The sequence below is a fragment of the Synchiropus splendidus genome, chromosome 10, assembly GCF_027744825.2.
Source record: "Synchiropus splendidus isolate RoL2022-P1 chromosome 10, RoL_Sspl_1.0, whole genome shotgun sequence".
Classification (NCBI taxonomy): domain Eukaryota; kingdom Metazoa; phylum Chordata; class Actinopteri; order Syngnathiformes; family Callionymidae; genus Synchiropus; species Synchiropus splendidus.
This window is the reverse complement of record NC_071343.1, coordinates 2,442,092-2,464,497: the sequence shown is the minus strand read 5'-3', so window position 1 is coordinate 2,464,497 and position 22,406 is coordinate 2,442,092. Positions and strand designations below refer to the sequence as shown.

The window sequence follows — 22,406 nt, the reverse complement described above, 5'->3', positions numbered from 1 at the left end:
AACTATTTGAATGTCTGAATGTTTTCAAATTCTTTTTAAGGAAAATTATAGAATATTTCTAAGCTTCAATATTTTGTTATTTTTGTGAATTATTTGCAGCTCAGACAACAGTTTGTGTTCATGTAGCACACACTTCCCACCATTCTAATGCTCGTGTTGAGTGGAGATTTGTATTGCATCTCTGCCGCAAGAGGAGCTCTAGAAGTCATTTGCACATGCAGAAACAAGAGGACTCATGCCGACAGGAAACATGGGGAAAAGAAAGAACACAAACAAAAGATATTCATACAAGAACACGTGCAAAAACAGGAAAAAAACAGAGACAGAAAATGAGAAAGTGCAGTTTTCATCAGCGAGTTCAAAGACATGAAGAGATACGTCAAACATTCAAGTGGAGAAAAACATCCGTCACCTATCTGTGAGTTCGAACTAACTTCACCAGACCATCTTTAGTGATGGTCAAAACTAAAACACTTGACAGCGCTCAAAGCCACACCTGCATCTAAAGACATGAGCTGACGTATGACCAGCACTTTCAAGTCAGTACCCAAGCACAGGAGTTTCACCAGTCGTCCCCGAGTTTAAGGCATTTCTGAAGATGAAACAGCTAGATGCTGAAAAGTCCTCAATTTGAGCCGTTGGAATAAACATTTTCACAGTTGCAAAATCCAAATCCTGCTCGCCATCATCAGGAATTAGCAGCTTAGGAGACACCAATTCCAAAATACTATCTTCAAAATAGTATATTTGGCTTCAGCTTCAAGCAAAATGGAGCTCAACAGTGAATCATCAATCAGATTCACTTTCAAAGTAGTTAAAGCTGACGTCCGGTGGGTTGCTGTTCGTCTGTTCAGGTGAAGAAAAGACTCCACGAGGACAGATGTGAACGAAGCTATTGCCTCCTCCGGAGAGTTCGAGTCTGACATTGTTGATTCCGCCCTGAGCTGCTTTGGCACCAGCTTTTCTAGTTCCAGCTCTCTCTTCTAGCAGCTGAAAATCTGACCGCAGTCTTCGTCGCTGAAGGTGTGTGCGTCCTCATCGGCCTCGTCCTCCAGCTGGAGGCTGCCGAAGGAAAACTTACTCCTGGGTAACATGGAGGAAGCTTTGGACTCGGCCTGCTGCCCGCTACAGTTGACCCGGTGGGTCTCTACCTCAGATTCGCTGGACTCGGTGCCGCTCGTGGTGATGCCGTCATTCACGACCACGCCGGCTCGCCCGGGGCGTTTCCTCCCCGGATGAGCTCGGCTGCGGCCCGGGGCCGAGAGCCCGTTGGCCATCATGCGCCTCTCCAGAGCTGCCATGCGCTCCGCCCTGGACAGCACGGGCCGGGAATCCTGTCCTTGTTTGGGGTCTAAGTCGGGATGGTGCTTCATTCTGTGGAGCTTCTGCAACTTGTGGGAGCGAGTGGGCACGGGGGAGGACCGGCCCTGGTCTGGGAGGGGCAGACTGGAACCGTAGCCGTTCTGCTCCGCGTGACTGTACACCACCGGCTGATGGAACGTGCCCGGCTCCGGACCGGCCGAACACATGAACTGCATCATCGCAGCCGGGCTCGGGCCTTCTCTGCTATACATGCCTGCGTCAGCCTGCATGCTCTGCTGAGACCGTCGGTGCAGCAGCTTGTTGTCCCCCTCGTGGCTAACCGTGTTATACAGTCTGGAGGAGCTGGACGGCGCCACCTGGCCCATCTCCTGGTGCACATATTTAGGGCCATTCAAGCTTCCGTAGCCAGACTGATACTGCAGCAGAGCCTGGTCCCTGAAGCCGCGGGGGGACCTGCGAGCCAGGTCCGTGCCCATCACATGCTCAGTGCCCACGTCTCTGTAGTCAACATAAGTGATAGAAGAGTCGCTGCCGTGAGCAGCTCGCGATGATGAACCTGTGGTGAGATGCTCCGGCCGCGTGGAACCACTGGAGTCTTCAGTCATGGGCACCGCTCTGTCCTCGTGGCCATTTCTCAGGTGGGCGGGACTCAGCCTCCGCGACGCGTTCTGGTCCTCCGAGCTCACCAGCACCGACTCGGTCCAGTGGTGCCGAGAGGGAGAGTCTACTCTGCTCCCAGGAGGTCCACTCTGAGGTCACACAGAGTCAGAGTCTCAGGCACAGACCGACAGAAATGTAAAGAAGCCCACCGCTCTCAACAATCTCATGACGCACTGCAACAATTGAAGGTCCAGTAGTTGCAGTAGTAGTGGTACACCAGATACAGCACCATTCTTAAGTGTCATGAACGTACTGCAACACTCTCACCTTCGTCATGACTTCCTGGTGACGCGGTGACGCCAAAGGCGACAGTCGGATGTTCTGCTGTATCCGACCGCTGTGTTGCACTCGACTGTGTTTCCTGAAACACAATGAGACGGTTAAACACAAACTCCACACAACAGGAGAGAAGTACTTCACCTATCGAAGGGGATCTTTTTAAACTCGGACTCCTTCACGTAATCGATGACCTGTTTCTGTGTGCGCCCGCTGTGGAGGCAAGACGGCGGTGACATCATCAGACGGTGCCCAGAGCAAAGCGCCATTCACGCCGTCGGTACCTGAATCTGAAAGAGGAGCCGCGTGTGAAGAGGACCGGCTTGGGTTTGGGTTTGGGTTCCTCGAAAAGGCGGAAGAAGGCGTGATATTCCACGCAGATCTTCCAGAAGACTTTACAGCAGTCTCTGCTGGCCATCAGGAACTCGAGCGTGTCTTGGTAGGAGCTCTGTGAAGCACAAACATCTCAGCAATTCACCAGATAAAAGTGGACTCTCCGGCAACTCACGTTCAAATCTGGCCTCAGCTTGATGAGGAAGCGTTTCCTCTTGAAGCTCAGCTTCCGAACCTTCGACCAGTTGAAGGCGTTTATCCGCGTGTGTCCCTGCAGAGCACAGACTTGCTGTAGAGTCTCGCGGGGACAACCGGGCTGGACGGCGGCGTGACTCACCTGAAAGACCAGCACCCCTGTGTGCGCCACAGCCAGGCTCAGCCTGGATCCTTCTCGGTCCTTTGCGGGATGTAGCCGGATTCCGTACATCTCCAGCCTCCGAGCCACTTCCAGTAAGTGATAGTCCGACTCTGCTGGTGTCTGGCCTCTGACGGGACAACAGCCGATTACACTCGCAAGAAACAAAGGCACAAACACTGACGCTAAAGATGAGCGAGGCTGCGACTTCCTCTTGGAGCCGAGCGGCTATCCAACAACAAATGACTCGCACGCCTCCCTCCAGGTTCCTCTCCTGCTAATGAGGGTGAAGTATGGCATGTTTGGGTTCACACATTCATCTCGCTCGGAAGGCTGTGAAGCAGCGTGCCCCTCTTATCAGCACGAGCTAACCTGCTTCCTGTGTGTGGTGATTAATAAGCGCGGTGCAGAGCTGCACTTTGAGTTATCAGTTTTTAGTTCCTACAGGGACCAGCGATGTGGGGGGGAGGGAGGGAGGGAGGGGGGGCTCGGAAGCAGCCGTGTCTGATTGAGCTGCTTTTATGTCGGAGCCACCCGAGTGTGTCCAGCGCTGACACACCCCAGCAGCTCCTGCTCCAAACTCACATTACTGTACTGGACCTTCCTGCCTTCAGCGCCACAGAAGTTCAAACTTACATGTGTTTGGAGTGAAACTCCATGATCTTGTCGATCAGTGGCATTTGCTCAGGGATGTAGTTGTTGTTGAGGAGGTGTGACCGGCAGTGACTCCCTTCAAAGTCCCCGATCTCGGCTGAAAGAGAGAGCGGTTCAAGTGAAAACAACTTTCACTGAGTCTTCTTTGTCTTCCGCATTTGCTTCCAGGTGTCACCAAAACCAGTCATCCTCACACCTTCATCATGAACCTCACTGTCCTCCTCAACTTCATCTCCATCATCCTTGGTCCCCCAAACTTTGTCTCCTCATTTCTGACAACCTCAGTATCTTCATCTCTGACTCCTCAGTCCCTAAACATCATGGCAGTGAGTCCCACCGTCCTGCAAAGCTCTGACGTCACAGTCATCGCCACTCTGCAGCACTCTCCTCTTCACCTCCTTCACCTCTGTCCATCACTCCACTCCCTCTTCTTTCTCTCATTCACACACATACCCTCCGACTCTCACCCACTACACTTACTGCAAATCAATACATCATCAGCAAACATCATGGTCCACAGAGACGCCTCTCTAACCTCATTATCAATTTTCAAATATCACACCACATATTTGACTCGTGTGGGCTGAAGGACGTCGATTCATTGATCACACACCAACCAAAAGGTGAAGCCAAGACAGTCTCTCTGCTAGAAGAAAAGCCAGAGCTCACACAGTGATTTGACGTCAAGTGAACCAGAATTCACCAGTCTCCCTCCATGACAGCCATTTACATGCTCAGAATGGAAATGCTAATTTAGCGTTACAGTGTTCTGGACTCATGAAGGACCAGACTTACATTGCATAATGTGTGAGACCATCAGCGCCGCACTGCTGTCGTTGCATATGAGGCGACCTATGGAGAGGTCTTGTTTGACCTGGAGTGCAAACAGGTACCTGAACACGGATGCACAAGTCGGGTTGTTAGTCCAAGATGTTGACATAGTGAGAGACACGGAGACCAGATGATGTCAAAGTAGCTCATGTTTTCTTTTAGAAAACAAGGTTAAGAAAGAAAGAAAGAAAACACGTTGCTAACATGGACCTAAAATGCTAAATCACAACTCACATATATTCATAAAAAACTAGTGACAATGAAAAACTAAATTATATTGTGATTTAGAAAGAAATATTTAGCTAATCGTCTGTGAAGCAATGTTGCTACATAGTATGCTTAACTTAACTGACCAGTTCTGTCTGTTATTATTCACTGTATACTACGCAATTTTCCAGTGTTATTCGATAATAAAGATCATGGTTAGCAGCAACAGTGTTTGACAGCCGCTCACCTGGTTAGCTCCTCCAGTAGCTGAGCGTGATCAGGAGGAAAGAACTTCACAGCAAACCTCAGGGTTGTGTTCTTGGGTCCTGGTGGGTGGAGTGCAGTGGCCGAGTGGTTAGTCAAAGCACAATTCAAAACGTTGTTCGTGAAGCTGAAGCACTTACGTCGTAGCTGCTTCACAATAGGCTTGATATGGTCCAACCAGACCTGCAGAGGAGGACGACAGAGCATGACTCTCCAGTTCTGATTCCTGCTCCATTCCAAACTCACCATCATTTTCTGGTGATTCTGGAACTCCAGGCCGAAGTAATCCCCCTCGATGAGGTTCAAGTGTGAACACACCAGGTCCAGCAGCATCTTCCCCGTGGCTTTTTGCTGGAACGAGAAGAGACTTTCGTGAGTGGCAGTCAATGAACCCTTAATGAAACTGTCAGAAGAAGGAGCGATTTCTCAAGACTTACTTCAACCATCCATCTGAGCTCACGCTCTAATGTAGAGCATATCGATTCATATATGTCATGAATTAACACCAGTGTGCTAAAAGCTAAAAGTCTCAAAAACACCGGAATATTAGCCACACCCACTAAATTTAGGTCGGAAAATGGATCTCGTTCATACGCAGGTCTATCAGGTGGAGTGGTGCTGTCTGCGCCAGAGAAAGGTCAGTGGTGTTTCAAAACACATGAGGATCACTTCTTAACACGTTTGGAAAACGGGCTCCAGCATGGACACAAACTCAACCATGTTCTGAACTGGAATCATCAACTCCTCACATTATTGACATTAAAGCACTCAAAATACACAGTATTCGCCTGTGTCCCCGAAGTTCCACTATGGAGGTGCAAAAACAGCATTTTCAGTGCTTTAAAGTCAATAAACGCCCGTGATGTCACTGGTGGCGAGCCTCAATATTTTGGCGACAGGAAGCTCGCTTGCTGGTAAAAATCCACATATCAGCCACTTCGTTGTATGAGCTACAGGGTTCAGTGTGGAAACCATCAACGGAAGTACATTAATGCTTGTAAAATGATAATTACAAGTTTATACAGGTGATGATAATGCTAGTATAATATATATATAATATATAATATTTGGCCGATTTTTGTACACGAATACGGAGTGATGTTAGAGGACTACGCACCCAGTGAAAATGCATGCATTTTGGGCTCCAACCGACTGATATTTGTCCGTCAGTCAGTCTGTCTGTCTGTATCAAGCCAGCCTCAGCGGCGTAACCGTCAGTGTCGGCAGAGTCCTGATCGCACACCTGCTACATGCTTCACCGTCCCATCAGTTGAGTATTTGGTAAAAAAAAATGGATCGACAGCTGTGGTTAGTCGCAGACTGAACACTGTTGATATAAAAAGTGCCCGGTCAGGCAGCCTTTCTGCGGCTCCTCGTGGCCGCACCGGTGAGCGTGCCACAGAAAGTCATCACGGATATTAGCCGCTCCCCCTGGTTCAGGAAATGAGCCAGAGCCGTGTCTGAGAGCGTTTCAGGAAAAGAATCTCCTCCACTTTTGCAGAAAAGGGCATCAGTTGCCAAGTGGGGGGAAAAGCCTGAATCCCTGACTCCACAGTTTGACGTGCCAAAAGTGGGATAAAGCGAGGCAGCTACTATTAAAAAGAGGAAGATTATGGCCGACCAGATTAGTCAGATGGTTTACTATTGTGCACCGAAATCAGTAATCTTTTTCAAACAAACCCGCCCTGTGTTTCCTGCGCTGAGTGCAGCCTCCAGTGAGGACCAGCTGTTTCAACATGATGAGGAGGGGGATCACAGCCAAAAATAAATACACCAGAAACACAGAATACACTGAAGTCTCACTGCGCAGCGAGAGTGGACCTTCGGAGGCTTCAGAACCGGGACACACGGACGCTCTCTGACCTCCGACCTCACAGAGCTGTGTGATTAAATCCAGCTGCTGGACACAGAGGTCAACTGCAGTCTGACAGTTCAAGTCCCACTCTGTAGGAAGCAATGATGCGCTCCACATACAGAACAGAACCTGATGAATGAGTAACTGGTCATGACTCGTCGGACTGACTCACAAGTTAGAGCAATTATCAGTGCACACGCTTCACTGGGAACTTTCCCACACGATGAAAGAAAGAGTCGAACGTCAGGACAAGCAGCGGCACGACACACAAATACGTGGGGTGCAATAAAGTTTCTGCTCATCTTAACCTGAGAGGAATAAAGAAAAGGAGGCGATGTGTGTGTAAAAGAGTCCCGGCCTCTCGAGATTTGAAGACAACAGCGAGCTGAAACTGTCTGAGCCATCTGTTCTACTGATCGACAGCACAGCTCGCAAGTGAGCGATCAACTCCTCCTCCACGGTGCGACTCAGAAAAACCAGAACTGCATCGGCCGCTCTCGCACTGCAGAAACTTAGAAGTGACCCTCAACACCGCAGCCATTTGAGTGACATCACCGTCCCACTTATTAGAGGACCAACAGACACACAGTCGGCCGTCCAGAAGAAGTGGCCCCAGATTTAAGTCCAGTCATCCCAGTGGGGTCCCGCACCAGGCTGAAAAATATAGAGAACATTTCATATCTCGATACGGTTATGAAGGAGTAAGACCACCTTCTGTCAGTGACTGAAAATGCTGCATGGGCTGGGCTCAAAAACTAACTCCAGCGCAGGTCTACAGCCCAGAACCACCTTCGTTCACAATGATGGTGATAAAAACCAGTGTTACGGTGAGAGATGGCTTAAGAGCCTATTCACATCCCTTCCTGGAACCACGGCTGCCATTGTTTTCAAGCAAAATCTCACGTTCATCCATGTCTCGCAACACTTGATTTGATTGGTCGACGCGGCATGGAAGAGCCATGTTACTGATGCGATGTTGGACGATGTGGACAGGAAGAAAACGCAGGTAAGTTAGAAACTCCACTGCTCTCAATAACAAGCCTGAAGCGATCGTCGCTGGCGTTCACAGGCTTCAGCAGTTGACAACCACCAACAAGGTTTGTACTGGCTTCACACTGGAGGGATAGCGTTTGATGCAGACAGAGCTCTACATGCAGGACAGGCGGGGGTAATTGATTTTGTAATATTAATATCTCAAATGTTCATACACCAATGCAGATATATATCATTCAGCCCTAGTCCAGCAACATAATACAGCCAAGGAATGAGGTCTACTGACTACACTGCGTGACCAGGATATTCCATCGATGGACTTCCTTCTAGATGGACGGCACGCCAGGAATCATAGGCGGGAAGCAACTCCAGAGACGAGACTTGGTCTCCCATCATCATGGCGAGAACTTGGAGCAAGATTTTCTTTGCTCAAATACTGGCTACACAGACTGAATCCTGATGGTGAGTCACAGTTCCTACAGTGTGAGAGGGGCCCAGTGTCTCCGGTCAGTACCGGGAGCCACACAAGCTTGGACACAGAGAAGGAGGCTAAGTTGAGATGACAGCCACGTCTGCACACATGTCTACTCCTGTTTCCACTTGAGGGTCTAACCCCGGCTTCGACCCCGACCCCCCCACCCTCCGCCTCTTGTTAGTACACTGCCGTGGCAGGAGAGAGCAACACACAAAGGCCAGGAGTGAGGAGAATGCAATTCCCACCACCTGGCCCCTCTAGGTTTTTGGTATGGTCCAGTTCCCCCACCAAAACCAGGCACAGCTTATCAAAGGCCTCCTGCAGGGGCGGAGGGGGAGTAAAAGTGGGGGATGACACGGGTGGGAGTCAGACTGCCAATGCCTTAAGGCTCCTGATAAGCAGCAAGAACAAAGAGATTCCTGTCTGGTCGAATACAGTCGGGGAGCAGTGGTGAAGCTAATGATGGAATTAAAGCCTGCAGCTTAGTGGGGCTGATTATTGCACTGATTTGGGTTTTAAACACTCTACTTTCTTTGATAGTGTTGCTCCTGTGTGATGCTCAGGATCTTCAGAGGGAGCCGAGGCGCGTACCTAATCATGTATAACACGTATGAACACGAAAAACAGTGGTCACCCCGGCAACACCAGCTGTGGAGGCGAAGGTTCGGTCCGGTCCGTTTTCATCTCATGTCATTTTCATCACGAGTGGGACACGCTGTTATGTTTAATATGACGGCTGAAAAACACGGAGGCCACACGACTGCAGGTCCCTCACCTCCAGAGCCACTTCTCTCTACTGAGGGCCCGCCGCTAACAAGAAAGAGTGGAAGTGAAAAGGATTTAATGTTAAAGTAAATTATGATGGGCAGGTCAGGTCGCAGGGGCAGCAGCTCAACAAAGAGGCCTAACCTTTCCAGAGTGTCCTGGTCTGCCCCTGGGCATCCTCCCACTCTTGAGAAGACAAGACACTGCAGCTGGTGTCTCACATGATGGAGGGGCCACAGGTCTGCTCAGTTTATATTTAATAACATACTGAAGATAGAATTTGGCAGGTGTTACTGTAACACAGATGATGGTTCAGATTTTCATCTCTTGTTGGGAGCGCTTCATTTAACCGTTGCTGACGAAACTCTCTGCTCCGACATTGACCACAAGGTGACTGAACATTGTTGTGCGTATGCCAAACTCTGGACTCGGGGGCCAAATCTGGCCTGGAAAGTCATTCAAAGCGTCCCACAAGAGCAACACCGTAAGCACTAAACGCTAATTCAAAGCATGACAAAAACACACACCAAGGTTTGGGTTCAAGCGTTGCCCTTTCGACATCCTCACAAGTGGTCACCATAAATCTCAAGAATTAAACTGAATAAGTCTGCTTAAAATTCACTTCTAAACTTCCATTAGCTGAAAAACAGATGGAAGGCCAATGAAAGACAGGATGCATTCCCCAGCTTCGTGCTACTATTAGCCTGTGCTCAGTTGAGGCTTTATTTCCAAATATAGGGCGTTCAAAAATACACACGTTGTTTGGCCTGAGACTTGGACTTGCGTTGGGTTTGACTCTTGAGTGGTAGACGACGTCGAACTCTGGCTTTTCTGACTTGAAAGTCCTGACACACGGAGCGAAGAAAAACAGTTAAACTCATGAGAGTGTCTTTGATCTGCTCCTGTTGAGACGGATGCTACGTCCAACGGCGGGTTTCGGGCCGATGTTCTGCAACGCTGTTACACCTAATTAACCCTGTAATTAAACTATTGATCGCGCACCATCCACACTCTGACACAGTGCGGGCTACGTCAGGGAACCAGAAAGCTGTAGAGCAGAAACAGCAGAGACGGTGACCAGCGCTAACAGGCTTCCAACGATGACTTTCAGGTGATATTCTGCGCTCTCTTGCAGGACCACATTAGTGTCTTGAACGCAGATTTAGTTCCCTAACGCCGAGTGACACGCCCCCCTCCTGACTGACATTAATCCCCTCAACCAAGTGGTGGGCTGGGGAGAAGAGCCAGCATGGGGCCGAGAATTTAAAGCGCTCAAACAGGGATTTGAGTGAGATGAAGGGGAAAAGAGGGCAAACTTCTGGGTAATTCCAGCTCCACTACCTGCCCCGGCCGCTCTTTTCTGTTCTATCAATGCTCAGATGAGACTCAGTGTCCGGTGCTGCTGATCACCGGACACTGCAGACTGTCCGGTGATCAGCAGCACTTCATTATTGCTCATGTTAAAATCAATATTTTACAGCCGCACGAGGCGGGCCCCCCACCACTCTCCCACTCTCCCACTGAACTCGGTGTGCACTATTTTCGTGGCTGTCCTCTCGGGGCCGCGCGCTGGACGACTGTGACGGAACGATTGTGACAGCCGTAACTGCCCGATCATCACTTTTTCTTTGTCATTCCAGTTTCATTTCTAAAAGCACCTCACGGCGGGGCTTCCTCACTTTCAAGAGCTTGTTGTGCGTCCCTCTAATGAGGAGATGATGTACACGTCCAGGCAGAAAACTACACAACTCTGAGGCCGTGCAGTTTATGCGCAGTCACACGCTTGTACGTGAGTGTGCAGGTAATTCAGCAGCAGCAGCAGGTTCTCCTCCCTCCTCCTCAGCGTCGGCCTGCCGCCGTAGCCAAGTCACCCTGGGAACCTCTGGAGCACATGACCTGAATCTCAATGAGCTGGAGCTGCCTGTGACCGCGCTGCCTTCCCCTCCCCGGTGCGGTGCACATCGGTCTTCTGCGCATTTGTACACAACATATGTAGTGTTGGTCTGATAACATTCCTTCACAGAGGTCATCCCTATTTCTTCAGAGTGACCCTGAACATCACCATTTTCCAACCCCTGAACCCTCAGCTATGTTCCAGAGCTACAGTATATTAGTTGTACACAGTGATTGACAAAACATTCATCATTAAATAAATGAAGTAAAACCTTTATGACTCAGGATCCTCTGCATTGTCTGGTTTGTGCACTTTGTGGCATCACTACTTCATTCTTTAACTGAGTGACAGTGCTTTTATACTTGTGTTTTTGAACAAGTTGATTTATTCAAGTCAAAATTTAGCTGCATGTGATGCAGTTTATACAATAGTGCAGACCTGGACAAAGTGCAGCTCGGGGGCCATATGCGGCCCGATGCCTGTATTTTCATGGCCCTTTTAAGTGATGTTTTTTTTTTATCTTTTATCATCGCCACCACTTAAAGCATATTCTTGTTTGAAGACTATAGTTTTCTTCTTTTCAATGGCCATTTTTCTGTTTTTCAAGTTCCTCAAAATATATTGATGGAATATTGAAATTATATTTTGAAATAAATATCCTTTTTATCTTGAGCACCTGGCCCACAGTTATGTTGATTTATATTCAAATTAAATGCGTATAAAATTAAATATTTCAATAGGTCTCATATTTACACTTCTTCGTATCCTTAATCTTTTTACGTTTCTTTTCGTCCTTGTTATTTCAGTATATAATTTGATATTTTCGTTTTGTAGTCATCGCTGTCTTTCTTTTGATGATGGCCCCTCACAACAGTTACAGTTTCTAATGTGGCCCACCTCTGTAATAGTGTGTCGGCTGAGCTATTAAATGACGTATCATATAAGTTATTTTGAAACATGAAACATTTATATCCTTGAGAAGACGGATGTTGTGGATGAATTGGGCCGGAAAAATCTGTCGCTTGTTGATGACACCACAATATGGGAGAAAGATTTAGCGGACGCCGGAGCAGCAACAGTCATGGTCTGCGCAGCCCTGGACTGCGGATTGGTGCCAAAACCAGATCAATAAGGTCATGGAGTCCAGGTGTTCTGTCACCATGGAGACAGAATAACCCACGCTTTTCATCGCGTAGGTCCGTACTAACCAGGTTTAAAATGAATGTATCGGCGCTGCGTGAAACCCTGACCTTTTTTCATCAAGACAAAAGTGTTTGAATTCATTTCCATATTTCAAACGGGGGAGGCCCCGGGGCAGACCGGCAGACTTTGGGATAATCAACTAATTGCTTTGGCGCTCAAACTCAGACGCCGAGTGTAACCAACCGCGCGCTTGTGAGATCCATTATCTCCTGTTCTGATTTATCACGGGCTGAAAACACTGTCATGTTTAATACAGAGGCGGCTACACAACAAGACAATACACGTGCTTCCTCCGCACCAGAGGAATCAATTGCTCTCACACGCTGAGGCACAAAGCAAACAAGAGTCTGAAGCAAGAAGGGAGCATGGTTCAGCACGTGGGCTTCGGTCAGAGGAGCAGCTGAAGGCCGGAGGGATGTTGCGTCTCCCTCATGGCATGTTGCTGCCTTTACCCTTAATCTCCACCGGTAATAAATCATGACAGCAGCACATGCTGCTTCGCTGCTGAGGCCAATCAATCGGCCTCCTTCAGATTAGCCTTAAACTACTTAGTCCTCAGTGGAGCAAATCCAGCGGCTTCCTGGCTTGTGATGTGCTGTGTGTTGCTGAAACAATGAAACTCTGACCGCGTTTCCAGCGCAGTAATCTCCTGCTCTGCATGAGACGCTACAATGATTTAGACAAGCAGCCAATAGGAATGACTCAATGAGTCATGATGGCAAGAAATTATGAAATATCAATCGGTCAAAGATCATGACCTGCATTAGGGTCAGCAGAAGACGACTTGATTCACAGGGAAATAAAAGCCTACAAAGGTGAGAAAACAAACGTCAGGGAGAGCCTGAGATGGTGTTCAAGCAAGTGGCCAGTGATTTATGTTTGACACTAATGTTCATTCAAGGTCATCTAAGCTGCAGGAGGAACTAGGAGCGAGGTCTTAGTGGTCCATTGCAAGGTCCTGACCTTAGCTCCTGATGCGGGACACCAGTCTAAACTGATGTGACTAGGTCGCCACACAGTTCAGAATGGAGATCCCTGAACTCTCCAACTGTAAGTGAGCCGTCGAGCCGGTTGGTCATAGGTCGGGTCCACGCGAAAACAAGGCTGTTCCAGTCTGATCTTCACTTGATTTGACTATGAAGTAGACTGAGAAAGTTGTTTTAACAACAGTCCGACCTAAGGCTGTTTTCTTTCCATCGTGCCAATGGAAAGAAAAGGAGCACCGTTTTTTCCAGCGTGGGATAAATCTGGACTGGGTCCACTCTCACATTTCAAGTTGGTCAGTGGATCGCAGCCACACACACCAGCGGGAGAAAGCAGAAGTAGGCAGCTGTTGCTCCGTGTCTACAGGCCAGCGGGTCCAGCAGGGATTTTCTGTGACTACAATCTCTCTCAAGCGAAAGAAGGCAAGACCGGTAACCATGGCAACGCGCAGGAAAATCTGATTCCTGACGTCCGAGGGGGATAAAACTGCAGGAGCAAAGTGGTTAAAGCTAGAATGTGAGTAATTATCTTCATGTTAAAGGACGCAGCTTAATCTTTCTGGACTTCTGGTGACACCGCTTTTCTCCTTATGTGCCACTGATACCATTACACTGGCCCACACAGAACACATGACAAACCAGGAACACTAACGTGTACTTTGTAAACCAATTAGAGACCCAAACAGTCAGAAATACTGGAATTATCTTCAAAAATACCGTTTAATGAGAACACGAAACCTAACTGCTTCCTGACTCTCTGAATAAAAGTGTGGTCTGAGGGCCAGGTGTGGCCCTTTGGCTGCAATGAACCGGCCCTTGTGAGTTTAAAACGATAAAACTGGTTCCATCTGATGATTTTGAATATGTCATTTCCAATTGATACATATTTCATTAAAAAATGATTTCCACTTTTCCGTTGATTATTTTCAAATAAGTGACGCAGTGTAGTTATTATTTTCACTCATTTTAACTGAAAGAAATGTTGATATATTGAGCAGTCACTCAGTAAAACTAGCTCCCTCCCGATGTGATGAAAGTGACGGAACCCTGGAGCATATACTCTGGTCCTGCAGCAGATTTGAATCATCTTCTCCAAAGATCTACTTTTTAAAACAGGAGCATACAACACCCTTCTTATTCAGAGTGGGACCTCGGTGGTTTTGGGGAGTTCAGTGTCCCAGAGATTTAGCCAGGGGGGCGTCTGTGCGTCTGCAAAACATGAAAGCCGAAGATACCGGCATATACCGGCGTAATCTGCCGGCCAACCCACGGTCGAGAATGAGGCATCCTTTTTATCATGTTCTGCAGACGTACAGACGCCCCACGAGCTAAAAGCCTGATCTATTGTGAGCCAGACAAAGTCGTCTTTTCCGCTCCACAGTCTCCAGCCTTCCTGTACTCTCTTCTTCGCCTTCCTTCATCTCTGTCCATCACTCTGCATCATGGACCCTAAATGCTTGACTTCCAGGACACCTCCACCTCTCCAGCTTCTCCGTCTCAAAAACCCATAAAGGTCAAAACTGCTCTTGTGTCAACTTAAACCACAAACTATCCGTATTTATCGGTCCATTGGCTGGTTAAACTAGCTCTGTCAGTAGATTCAAATTATTATTGCATTATTATCGCATTGTTACTTGCGAGTTACCTGCTGTGTGACTGAACAAGATTAAAAATGATAATCTACTGACAGCACCAGTTTAACTACTGGTAACTCGCAGCAACTGTGTGAAGAACATAGAGACGCATTTCACTCCTTGCTGAGTTAAACGTGTCAAAGTAGAGGAGTCTGTCTTTGGGAGCTCAGTTTTCATAGATGCAGGCTTAAGTCCAGGAGGAAACCAAACCTAAAGGGTAAAAGTGAAGCTCCAGACAGAGACATTCTGGACTAAAAACGTCATTATCCCAGGGATGCACTCACAGTACTGGTCACTTATTCATTGGTAAGGCTCGGGTAACTGAAGTCACACTGTTAGCATCAGCACTGTCGACTGCACTCATCATCTAATCCGAGACACATGCTTCACTTTAGATTGTGTAGTATAATCACTGCAGTGACATCACCATCACTCAAGCACCAATTCACAGACTAAATACGCCTCTAAATGCTTCCATGCCGCTCTGCTGAAGACATCAGCTCAGATCATGTGACTGGGCGTCCAGACAGCGCCGCAACTCAACTCACTTACCCGCTAGAAAGGATCAAACCACAAAGACCAGGTCTTATTAAGAGGGTTGCACTGAAGCGTTCAGGTTCAGAGTCCCTTAAACACTGACTACTGCAGCAGTACTCTGGACCTAACGGGTGTTAGAAAGACAGCGGCTGAACGTTCAAAGTAAGACGGGGGAGGGGAGGCAGGACCAAAAGACCGGTGGAATAAGGAACGGCAGTTTGGCCTTGTGAAGCGCTCTTCTGGGAGTAATGTGAAGGACCTTCAAACAAGGTTGTTTACATTCACTTACAGTGTAATGAGCCGCTTCTTTAAACATCCAATGGATCCCGTAAAACTGCCTGTCCAGACTCAGACAAACACAAACATACTTTAATATAATTTAGTCTCACATTGTGCGTCGTTATTTTGTCTTTGACTGGACGTGACGTTTTTCTTTCCTGTGGCTGTCATCTAAAGCTGACACCCCGTAACAGTGAAGACTTGCTGAGGGCTCAGTACGAGCAGCCTTTTAGCTAGCAGGGCGTCGGGGCGTCCTGGGTATCCCCTCTTTTCCTCCACCATTTTCCAACTTTGCTGAATGTGATTTAAAAGAGATTGGACTACAGAAGCCTCCATAGCCATCGCTTCCACATTTGCCGATCAAGGGTCACATTTTGTCAGGCCTGAAGATCTGCCCATATGATCTCCTGCAACCTGCTGAAAGTGAGTTAGCGTGATCATTAAAATCTTTACTGCCACATCGGACGGCTGTTTCACATCTGGATTTCTCATCCAGGGCTAGCTGGAGGATACCATTCCAATGACAGGGAGAACCTCCCCGAGACTAGAGCCAACTTCATCCAGGTTGTTCCTTCAATAAGGTTGACCAATGGGCTTACTATACCATATAGCATGAGCCACAGCCACACAACTCAAAACAGAAAAGGCAGACATTTAAAATGACATAAACTTTAGGTAAAGTTGCTCATCAAACTGCCAAAACCGATGTGGAGCTGGAGTCAGCAATTGTTCAGTGACATGAAGGAATCTTGATGTGAGCTTGCAGAACTGAGAATACCATCTGGGGAATAGACCACCCTGACAAATGTGGCACACAGCACCGAGGTGCCAGCAGAGATTTCCATCCCTGCGTGCCATCCATTTATGTCCACCCCTCTCAGAGGGATTACACAATAACAACTAAAGCCAATTTCCATGAATTGTGGGGAAGAATCGGGAACGGCAGCCAATAAAATGTGGGAGAGATTTCCATTAGGTGGTGAAGAAATATTACCCTGACCTCGCTGGGTGTTCCGTGCGCAAGCCTTCATCTGAGCTTCGTCGTGACGTCCCCGCCCACACGTCTACTCTGTCAACCCAAGGGATCCAAAATTCAATTACAGCCGTGGGTCTCAGTTTCAGCACAGGTGCGGTGAGAAAGCCATTTCCGCTCACATTCTTCAGAGTTCACTGCGACAACGTGATTAATTTCTATTAATTACCAAGTCAGACTGGGACGCTTTGAAACCCTCCTTCGCATCAACATTTCTGAAAACCATCGTAACATAAAGGAAGGTTTAATGGAGGACCTCCAGGAACATCTCCGGGGGCGAATTATGAGAATTTCAGGACAGCCAACAGGTGACGGGAGGGATAATCCACGTCAGTCCTCGACAGTAATTGTACCCAGGAATCTCAATAAGGAGTCCATTATTCATTAAAGACAGCAGTCCTGGAGGGGAGCTATGGGATGTATATGACTTCCCTTGACATCTAGAGGACATCAGAGAAAAGGTGCGAGCTAACTAGACGCTGCAACAAAAGCCACGCCCAACACGTAATGTGATTTCTACTGACAACAGCCACAATACCTGCAACCCCCCGTCAATCGGGTGCCGCTTCAGTTCAAGAGCGGAGTGAAAGGATCAAAGGGGGGAAGCAGAATAATGCATGAAGAGTCACTGGATCCACCTTGACGCATCTGTCGCACACTAGCACCTACAAAGAGATCACAGTTGGCGGAAGCTTTTCCCAAATGACACCAGCAACTGTCACCCAGCCTCGTCGACCTAGCAAACACAAAGATCCTCCTCAAAAGGACAACCGTCTTTGTTGCCATAGGAACAGGAGAGTTATTATAAAGCCACAGTTTCTCACAAAGCTCAGTATAGAGAGCGACGCTGAGACATAACCACGCAGATTACTGTCATGTTTGTCTCCATCTGTCGCTGGAGGAATCATATGAATGAAGAAGGGATTCGCGGCGCTGCAGTGTTTTAACTAAGAGCAGTTTTCTCAATTTGCCCGTGATGGATGAATAAGAAAAACAGACGTGATAAAAATATGCCAGGAAAACCAACATGACACTCATCCTCCCTCGGGGTGCTGCCACTGTGGATCTCCGTTCTCACTGTCGCTCACATTCTTATCATCGTTTACATTGACCACCCACCGAGTCTGTGACCTTCGCCGACTCTTCCTGGGTGGCAGTTTTAGTCGCAGCTGACACTGATATATTCTTAACCTTTATCAGCCTACTTCTCACTCATCTTGCCTTAAAACCAGAGGTGTAGAACTCAACCGTAGGGTGACACAGAAACACCCGATGAGTTTTTGAAAAGTTGGAATACGAAACTGACTTCAACCTAAAGACCACTTTCTACACAAACATCACAACTGGTGCCGTGGTACTCGAGACCAGTCTGAGGACCACACGGCCGAGGTCTTGGTCTTGTCTCAAAATCAATTTCAATTACTACACTATCGGCACGCAAACATGCTCATGGACTCGGTCGAGCTGGATTCTTCGTCATGCTTTTAAATCACCAGACTTGCCAAATGCCAACTGACTGTTGCGCTCTTAATTTGAGGCTGGGATCATGCTGCCTCAACAATGGTGAACCATTTTGAAAGAAATAGACCAGAAATTCTGTCTTGGTCCTCCCAACATTTTTCAACCCGACAAATATACTCTAGTGTCCTCTATTCAGTTCGGCCTCAGTCTTGAGTCTGCCAAGGGTTGGACTAAAACAATAGTCACCTGGAAACACCTTCACTAACGTCCCTGCTCCACTTTATAAACCCAATCTACCATCCAAAACAGCGAGAAACAGTACGTTGAAATGAGCATTTTCCACACAAACATATCGCATTATTAATGTTTTGAACACAGCAGCACCAACGCAACACAATGAAAACCATGTGAAGGCACAAGTGCAGAGCCAGGCGTGGCCCACAAGCCTTGATTTGACAACCCCATTGTAAACAGTCAGAAAACTGCAGCATCTCTATCCCTGCCACTTCATGGTTGGCTGTATAAAAGCTGATCCAGCTGATGGTCCTGGCACCCTTCCTTTATTAAGCACCGATTCATCAGCATTGTTAACGGTCTCGAGCTGCAGTATATTTAAAAGTATTAGCTCCTCGACACAGATTTCCACATGCTGCTCATCTCCAGGGCTGAACAGTGGTCACACGGGAGCCAGTTTTATTTCAGCAACTTCCTCTCCTCACAGACCAGCAGGCTTCAGGTGGCCTTCCCCTCAAAGTGTTCTGGAAAACTGATGGAAGAGCAAAGTTAAGCTCGAGGGCAGAAGGGTGAGGCCTCCACCCTGGCTCAGCAGTGTCCACCAACTGAAGGTGCCCGGTCAAAGTTTGTCTTTGATCTTGTTGTTCTTGTTCAGAGCATGAAGAGGGTTTCGGTGAGCAGTGTAGAGCTCAAGTGTCGGTCGAAGAGCACTGAGTCAGCAAAAACATAGCAAATAAACAGCATCAAGTCAGGAAAACGTGTTGGCACATGACCAAAACAATTGCACCGGGAATCAAACTCCCAACGTCCGAGTGATACAAGCCACCAGTGAAGTTCGTTCTGCTGCGTCTCTCGACAAACTCTAGCCCCGCAACTTCTTGACAGTTCACATATTGATGTGCTAAAACAGTAATTTGTGTGAGTTTCTGTTTCTACACTGGGTGAGAGGCCTAACTAGGGCGAAAACCTAGAGAACACCACCTGAATTTAATCACTTCTGAGCTAGCTCATCTAAAACCAATCCAGAAAATGACAGGAAAATCCAAGACGGAGGTAATAATATAATCAATTTCAGGCTTTCCCACAGCACGAAGGCAGTCGCCTTACCCAAAAATGCTCCGCACCTCAGGCTTTTCACTAGAGAAGTGAGATGGTGTCCTTTGGACGCCCTGAACTGAAAAACATGAGCAATTGGACGCCCTGTTTTTTCAGCAGCGTTTTTGCTGTAGGTAAATGATGGTGGCGCCGCGGCTTAAATGAGAGCCGTCACGCCATCAGAAAAATGATCTCTTGAACTCTCATGTGACTGAGTGTATTAAAATGAAGTGGAAAGATGAAAACAAAAGGACAACACATCGCGGAGATGGAGATGAACAAGGCGGTTTTCAGCGTGTTTCTCAGCGAAAAATCCTGGAAGAAACCTCATGGAGTTCAAGTTGCACAGTCCCGCCAGACATATGAAGAGATGGACCGCTGCTGAATGGAGAGAGATTTACTTCTCTGGCTAAAAACTAGCATTTTTTATTACCACCAATTCAGGATTCTGCTTCCTTGATTCACTCTGATTGCTTCTTGACTGACTGGGGAATGAGGTAGCAGTGTGGGGGGTAGTTCTCCCACACAGTTTCAAAAAATCCTGCCCTAAATGTCATCACACTTACTCACAGCTTGTGAGTCCCACGGAAACGTGCTGCTACTGGTGGGATGTGAGAGTGTGTTGATGGGAAGAAAAAGCCGGTTCAAAACTCTAAACAAAAGTTACTGGAAACCTTTAAATCTGAGGTGTATTTTGTCTTTTTTGGATTAATTAATTTCAAACCAAAATAATGAATTGTTCCCAATAGCACAGATTCTGTGCACATTTTTCAGTCATCGATTCCAGGTGCGGTCATGTCATCACAGAGCATCCATGATGGATGAAGGAGAGTCGCTGGGATTGTACTGATGGATGTTTAAGGTTGTGTGCGCGGATCCCAATTAAATTTGACAGTTCTACTGGTTAATTGATTAATTATGAACCCTCTAATGAATTAGATTATGTGTGAACAACAAGCGTGCGGTGTCCTCACACAGACGGAGCTTCCTGCAGGAAACCCTTAGTTTGGTCATGAAATTGGCTCAGAACTTAGATTCCGTGTCTATTCTCAGTGGTGGCTCTCCTCCTCTCTCACAAGAGGACGGTAGCAGCGGGTGGGAAACCATCCATCCCATGTCCCACAGTGGGATTTCCACTTCTGAGAAAAAGGCAGCGGAGGGTTCAGAGGTCATGCGACGCAAGTCGGAGACGGACACGCAAAGACGAGTGAGGCGACACGGTTAAAGTGTGCCGTTGAACACCAGCGACACTGAGGGGGGTTTGAATTTGTTTTAACATGTGCGTCACGCTTTAAGCACATGTTCCCGCCAACCCAGCCGCCCGCCACAACAAACACACAAGCCAAAAAAACTAGGTCACTCCGCTCTCCGACTCAAAAGAGGCAATAATTCATTTTCAAAATTATGCACTTCATTTGAATATCAGGGACACACACACACACACACACGGCCTGCCGGAGCACACCTTCGCTGCAACGTTAAAAAGTCATAATTGGTTGGTGTGCGAACTTGTCACTGGCCTTTCCTTGCATTAATGCGCTGTAAGGAGACCCCACCCCCTCCTGGCATATCAGCAGACGACTGCAGCACAGCACCCAAGCTCAGATGCTCCTCATCCACCTCCATGTGTAACTATGGCAACCCACACACGGGCAAGCCTGAATCCATGTGGCCTTTAGAGGAAGAGCTCGTATACTGGGATTGATGGTGCTGTACGGCCACGGGGGCGGCGGCGGCGGGGCAGCGAAGGGAAGAAGAGCCAAACACAGAAACAAGTGATTGTTGGAGGAATCCTGCTGGGAAATGTGTCCGTGGAAAAAGTATTCTATTTTTAGCTGGGAACAAATGTAATCCAGAAACAGCAATCTGACTAACAGAAGCTGGTAATTGAGCTGATGTTCTGTGCGCGCGTGCCAGACACTCTCAGTGTTATTTCAAGCTCGCTCAAAGGTTAGCGCCGCTTCTTTAACTCTCACCACGGTTCTCCGCGGCACCTGACTATCCTTCAGTGAGTCCCACCAGCGCTCTGGACCGAAAATGCAATGACCTTTACGCCAATATTTTTGCCCATAAAGCAACAAATTACTGTCAAATCTGTCAAACTCATTCAACCACAGACTCTCCCAGGTGGGAGGCCGACCGTGTCTCCACCATGACAGTGAATTTAAAGGGATTTAGCAAAGCTCCCCACTGCCAGACTCCTACCCCCAACCCTCGGAGCCTACATGGCTATCTTGTATTTTGGAAATGCACGACTGAAAACAGGGGATTCAAGAAATACGACTGTGCCACATGGATTTCCATCCTCCAGGCATGCTAGTGCTGTGTAAAGTGAAATAACTCACCTTGTTAAATGTCAATATTTTGTAATATGAACTACAAAAAACATCAAGAAAAGGACTCCAGGGAGGACCCACGACATACTGGACTATTACCTTCTCATAGAAAATTACTGGCACTAAAGGTAGGGTCAGAGATTTTTCTAAACTGTCAGACATTTATTTGATTCACCACTGAAAAAAAAACCCATCCCACCCAATCATTTGTAACTGACCCATCGAAAGATTGGATGAATGACCATTAACCCCCCATGTGCTCCCAGCGTACGCTCACACCAACTGTGCTACGATATGGGAGTCATGGATGCGACACGGGCGTTTCTAGTGGCACTTTCCACGCGACATTAGAATAAACTCCAGGTCACAGCATGTTTAGCAGTGTTTAGAGAGGACAGTGTTTAGAGCGACGTGAGCAGGGAGGGAAAATTCTTCAACAAGAAGAAGGTTGCCAACATTCGCGACTCACCAGGCTGATAGCTCTTCTGAGAGATCTGAAGGACCAAGAGAGGGCGGTGTCTTTTGTTGAGTTAATCCAAAATGCCCGTCTCTTGAACTGCCATGTTGACTTTCTTCTACCTTTAGACCCGCACCAAGCAGACTGACCTACTTTTCACTGCAGTCCTATAATACAACCAGTTAAACACATATTAAAACAAGTGAAAAGTCCAACTTCTGCTGTTGAACAAACTGATGAACGTAGCTAATATCGTTTTTGTTTTCCAC

At 47.6% G+C, this 22,406-nt stretch overlaps 1 protein-coding gene across 1 annotated transcript in view; it reads right to left on the bottom strand.

Annotated features, from left to right (window-relative positions):
- Positions 1 to 22,406, bottom strand: part of LOC128766456 (FERM, ARHGEF and pleckstrin domain-containing protein 1-like) — a 42,058-nt gene that overhangs the window by 10,701 nt on the left and 8,951 nt on the right. Inside the window, exons 3-13 of the mRNA XM_053878109.1 lie at positions 5,150 to 5,254; positions 5,044 to 5,086; positions 4,887 to 4,965; positions 4,397 to 4,494; positions 3,584 to 3,698; positions 2,930 to 3,077; positions 2,768 to 2,863; positions 2,544 to 2,707; positions 2,404 to 2,472; positions 2,251 to 2,344; positions 1,880 to 2,072 (exon numbers count right to left, since the gene is read on the bottom strand). Coding sequence (XP_053734084.1) covers positions 1,880 to 2,072; positions 2,251 to 2,344; positions 2,404 to 2,472; positions 2,544 to 2,707; positions 2,768 to 2,863; positions 2,930 to 3,077; positions 3,584 to 3,698; positions 4,397 to 4,494; positions 4,887 to 4,965; positions 5,044 to 5,086; positions 5,150 to 5,254 — 1,204 coding nt within the window. The remainder of the gene's footprint in view (positions 1 to 1,879; positions 2,073 to 2,250; positions 2,345 to 2,403; positions 2,473 to 2,543; positions 2,708 to 2,767; positions 2,864 to 2,929; positions 3,078 to 3,583; positions 3,699 to 4,396; positions 4,495 to 4,886; positions 4,966 to 5,043; positions 5,087 to 5,149; positions 5,255 to 22,406) is intronic.